The sequence below is a fragment of the Sorex araneus genome, chromosome X (assembly GCF_027595985.1).
Source record: "Sorex araneus isolate mSorAra2 chromosome X, mSorAra2.pri, whole genome shotgun sequence".
Lineage (NCBI taxonomy): Eukaryota > Metazoa > Chordata > Mammalia > Eulipotyphla > Soricidae > Sorex > Sorex araneus.
The window spans coordinates 62,905,388-62,911,062 of NC_073313.1; the positions used below are offsets into that span (position 1 = coordinate 62,905,388).

The window sequence follows — 5,675 nt, forward strand, 5'->3', positions numbered from 1 at the left end:
TATCTCTGACAACTCACAACAGAATAAAGACATTTACAAACTCTCCACTCAATAACAGCACTCTCCCTCTAGATCTTGGCATGAGCACATATTTGAGAGATAAATGCATTCACAAACTCAGACAAAATACAACAGCTTCATCAAGAAAACACAATTAATTTACACGGCATCACAGAGAACAAGAGCCCCAGGATGCTCACCAATAAGTGCTGCACTTGTCTTAGCCTCAACACTTGGAAGCCTGATCACTCTCTGCAACATCCTGTCACCCTTACTCAGGCCACTTCGTCCTCATCTTTGCAAAGAGGCCGATCAGTTAAGAACGTGAGGGGCCTATTATCACTGTTAATGATATTGAGCAAAAACTCCATGACTTCTACCTTGCTAGTTTCTGCGTGTGCCCTGGGGCCCCAGAGGAACTGGTAGCGGGCTGGGTAACTCCCAGGCTCCCGCCTGTAATCCAGATACTGGTTCTGCACCCACACATTGGTGAGGAGCTCCCTGGGCTCCCCATAAATGAAGTGCTTCCTCCCCGGATAAACTCCCATCAAAGCTAATTGTTCCCAGATAGCCTGCTCAGAGGCACAATCATCCTCCAGAAGGATGACCCCCAGGACCATCACCAGCAGGCCGGTATTGGGCATGGTTTGCTGAGGGCCCACCATGCCATCATAAGTGAGGCCCAGGGTGGTGACCAACACATAGCTATGGATTTGGGGGTTGATTTCCTTCACATCGATGCCAAACACCAGCTGCAGGCACTCAGACACCTGGCTTAGAATGAAAGAGAAATTCTCCTCATCATTGTTGAGGATGGTTCTCAGAATCACTTCCTTTGTGGTCAGCTGCTTAGTGCGGTACTTGAGGAGCAGGAACCCCACCAGATTAGACATCTTGTCATGCAATGCCTCCTGGAGGCCGGCCCCATCTTGTGCTGGCTCCTCCCTACCTTCTAGGCCTTTCTCTTTGTGGCTGCTGGCACTGCCACTTTCGAGATGGCTGTCTATCATTTCAGCCATGGTCACCTCAAAGTGATGGGCCATGACAGGACTATCCTGAGCACCTTTCACTTCCTTGAAGACTCGAGCAGCTGCCACCTCCCCCAGGCTCTCCTCAACGTGGATGGTGGCAGTGGTGGAGGAGGGCAATTCAGCCATCCCCATCTCAGCCTTGGACAGCTGTTCGCTCTCCAGATGCTGGCCGTCGTGTGCATCCTCATTCTCTTCCTCAACCTTGAAGGCTAAAACCTCATCGCAGTGAGACATGATGACACGTTTCACACAGATAGCAGATATGTGCACCGGTGTTGGTCGATGGGTTGAGCACCTGAGGGTAAAAAGGGTTGGGAGAAGCCAAAATAGACATGGTCATTTAAGGGAGAAAGTCAAATAATCAATGACCACCCTCCACACTTATATATGGGTTACAGAGGAGAAAAGGAACAGCAACAGGCACGATCAGTGAAAGCAAGCTGGAAGAGGGCATCAGCTAGTGCACCTGAGGGGAGTGAGTGCGTTAGAGGGATTATGGGGTGGTCTTCAGTGCACTGTGGTCCAGGGATACACACACTTTGGTGCTGTTTTTGGGTTACACATATGTTTCAGACACATACTGTAGCTTAAAGGCACATACTTATGGAACACAAAGGTTCTCAATGAGATTGTTTAGCATATTGAGCATAAGGGAACTTACCCAGATCAAACGATAAGGTTCAATCAGCTCCACAGACACTGTTCTTCTAGGTAGATGTCACTTACAACTGCAAGGAAAGAATAATGTAGCATGAGAGAGCATAGAGTGCAAAGCATCCATTCTTTATGACACTAAAGTGAGTTTTGATGGGGACACTGTAAATCACCCTCGATTCTTTGCTAGGAGCTATCTCTATTCTCATAGTTGGTCACAGTACCCTAGGATGCTGAAAGAGAGACTGTTAGCACCTCAGTCCCTGGGATACCCCTCAGAATACATGTGACAAGATGCCACATCCATATGGGACAGGGAAATGGCCATTGATCAGGGATAATTAACGTTTCTTGGGCACTAATTTTTTCTGTATGTATTGGTGTGTTCACCATCGTCTCTTGGATTCTCACTGGATTCAGCAGTACCTGGCACTCTCTCCTGTGTAGTCTGGTTTCCTTCAACAGGAAGATGTCTTCTGTGATCCAGCTGTGTTTCCTCCTATGATTTAAGAGAACAATAGGGATTCCTTCCCATTACACATACACACTATTCCTCTTTGATCAAATAATTCTGCATAGCATTGTTCTATCCTGACAGGTTCCCAGCCATCCATCATGCTGATAGCTTGGGATACATATACCTATGGCTGCATGAACTTAAATTGTAGGTTATTCTTTCCTCTGCCTCCTATATCCCTCTTCTACCAAGTAAAACCATATCGCACACCCTGGGTCTCCCTACTCATTTCTGTCGGACACCTCACCGAGATATGTCAGTGTGTCTCTCAAAGTCACTGCTTCCATGAGCTTTCCAGGACAGGAAATGGAATGATGTCAAGAATCTAGATTGTCCAGGATTTCTCACATAGGAGAATATATTGTCCCAAGCCAATCCCTAAATTGTCATTATGGGAGGTTCTTTGTGCCTTTTTGTCCTCTCCTAAAGTGCCGCACTCTCCTCCTCAATGATCTCACCTCCGACAACTTCTCCAGATATAAGACCTGTCACTATTCCTGCCTATGGATTTTACTCATGACCCTGGATCAGCCAGCTAGTGTTATTGGACCCCACTGTTGGCAGCAGAGTCCCCTCAGTTTCTCAGATGGATCTCTGCTGATCTCAACTATGGCTCTGTATATCAACTCCTAGTCTAACAACCAGGTGCTTGAAGTCTGAAAATTGCTATCATGAGAAATAATTTTGAGCTCTTGGTGTCTGGAAACAGGCTAAATGATGCTTACTCCTGCCTTGAGATATGCCAGCATGAACTGTTTGCTGGGCTCTAGGTTGCCTCAGTCCTCTCTCAATGCCGTTCCCTTGAGCCTTACTATATGGTGACTCTCCCTGTGCCTGTTGAATCTCCAATTGCTGACACTTTTCAATGTATATAGAAGATATGAAAATCATAAAATCCTTACTTGTTGACTCAACCCTGGTCTTACCCTGACCCAAAGTGAAAATTGAGCATGTATTTGGTTTTCTGATCTTTTTTGTTCTGCTTTTGGTTCACTCGCGAGGTACTCAGTTTCTACCTGATTCTCTATCCAGGAGTCCCTCTGGTAAGCTTATTTGGGAAATATGAGATGCCAGGGAGAGAAACAGAAGAGCCACGTTCCACGCGTCTTCCAGACTTTACTATCTCTCTGCGCCCTTGTTCAGTGTTTTTCCTTTGTTTGATTAGGGGCCACACTGGGTGGGATCAGGGCTTACTCCTGGCTCTGAGGGTGGGGATAACATGTAGTGGGTCCGTGCACCATACAGATTGCTGAGGAAGAAATGCGAGAAGGCTGCATGCAGGCAAAGGCTGCATGCAGGCAATGCCTTACCCACTACACTATTTTCTGGATCCAGGTCAGTCTTTCATGTGCTCAGAATGCCTCAATGCTCCAGAGAGTTTAGATAAGCATTCTCATGGAAAACGGCACCATTTGCAATCCATAGCTATACCTACTCAGAACTGGAAATAGTATAAAAATCAGATGAATCACCCTCCCAACTACTTGACCATTTAGAAAAGGAACACAAATGAATTCCAAACTAAGTACATGAAAGGAAATAAAAACGCAATAAGATAATGATCTACAGATCTAGAATTCAATTCAAGAAAACAAAAATTCTATCAGTGAGAACAGGATTAAGAACCTTCAAAAACTCAATAAGTGTCACTGACGGTAAATATGACCCCCAGAAAAAAATAATAGGGAAATCCAAAATATATTGGATCAGACATTAAGAGATAGAAACAAAATCTCTTGAAACCTAAAACCTCTCAAATTTACTTTCTATGTAATCGTTCTGAGCAACAGTCCTGGTGAACTTTGGGACTCAGATGAATTCTCAACTCATATCTCTCCCTATAATTGCCTGAGGAGGCCGTTGAATATCCTTGCAGAAAAATATGACAAAAGACAACAATTTTCAGTCTCTGTGGCACAAAAATCCTGGTAACACGTGTTCCCTTGTGAGTCGTACTCTAGAATGCAAAGAAGTCTTAGTATCTATAGGGCTCGAGTTCTTTTAAATGTCACACAGATGTGAATTGTACCGAACAAATTCTATACATCCAATGATATCCGAATGCCTGAGGCAGATAGGGAGGTGAGTCTCAAAGGAACACCAAGAGGCAAGGAAGCAGCACCGAGTATACTGCTCTGCCCTTGCACGCAGCAGGAAAGCTTTGAGTGGGCTCAGCTCATAGACCGGGAACCGAGCCGGGGTTCGCCTAGCTCAGAGCCACCGTTAACCCAGGAACTACCCAGCTCTGAGCAACCCCCACCCTGCACACCGGAAAGGAAAATAGTAGACTGCTCTCCGCGACGAACGTCGGTGAGAAAACTCCTCAACCTCTGCCTGAACTGAATTCTGTCCCTGCTGTCGGCCCCGGGGCCCCATCGGGATCCCTCAGGAGCGTCTGCTCCGATCCCGAGAAGGAAGATGGCGGCCGGGCCCGCGCCCCCCTCACGCCTCAGCCGATTGCCCGAGTCCGGTGGACGGCCGAGGAGAACCGCACCCGCACCCTGCCTGCACTCCCTCAGAGCGATGGCGGGCCCAGTCTGTCCACCCCTTTCGTCCGCACCTGGCCGGGCTGGGCCCTCCCGTCGCACTCCTGAGGCCGCTCCCTCTGGCTTCCTCAGGCCACCATCTCCGGGCAGAAGTGAGGCGAGGTCACATCCGGTTGGCGCCTCTCGGGACCCTAGAGGTTCCGGGGGACAGAGGAAGGTTCTCGAGGTTCTCCCTGTCACTCTCGTTCCCACTTTACACAGGGAGGGCTGTTCCTGCCCACTGCAACTCACGGCTTCCCTCAGACCCACCGCATTTCTTACACTGCATTTATTTCATTCTGCTAGACGGTCCAATGTTTCTTTTGTCCTATTTTTCAATTAAATACGGTACTGCTCTTTCCTTTGATTTTATTTCGTGCTCCTGAGAATCACACATACAGAAGGACTTCGGGGGCACACATAGGTTTCAGAATTATATTGAGTGCATGAGGCCTGCCAGGGATTCAAACTCATGACCATATGCTTCTAGGGTACCAGCAGGTTCTTTGAATGGATGCTCTATACTTCTTGGCCTTCGATGCGTTTTTAATAGAAGGAATTTCAATGCACAGTAGGCAAACTTTATTTTCTCTCTTTAACCACCAAAAGCTCCAGTCCCTCACCCCACTGCACCTTTCTCTTGAAACTCACAGTTGAATACTAGCTGCGTGGTCTTAGGAAAATTCTCATTCTCAGAGTCAATGTGGCATAGGTTTGTTGATTGTGGGACTGCAAATGCTGTCTCTTCTCTTTCTGGTAAATACTGCTCTTTCTGCTTGATTTTGCCGTTCACACAATCCTATACTAATCAGGTAATCCCTCACTTTGTGCTGCTCAATGCCCATCTCACATTTCTATATGTAAGCCTCTGATCGTCCTGTGATGTCTAAATGAACCAATGTCTAAATGAAGCAAAGGTCCAACTGCCGGTCATCCCAGAGCACCGGA

At 47.0% G+C, this 5,675-nt stretch overlaps 1 protein-coding gene across 1 annotated transcript; it reads right to left on the reverse strand.

Moving 5' to 3' along the window:
* Positions 1-275: 275 nt before the first annotated feature.
* Positions 276-4,578, reverse strand: LOC129399736 (melanoma-associated antigen 10-like). Its single transcript, XM_055121097.1, has 3 exons — positions 4,472-4,578; positions 3,105-3,129; positions 276-938 (listed from the first exon to the last, which is right to left on the reverse strand). Exons 1-3 carry the CDS (start codon positions 4,576-4,578, stop codon positions 276-278), a joined length of 795 nt encoding a protein of 264 aa, XP_054977072.1.
* Positions 4,579-5,675: the final 1,097 nt, after the last annotated feature.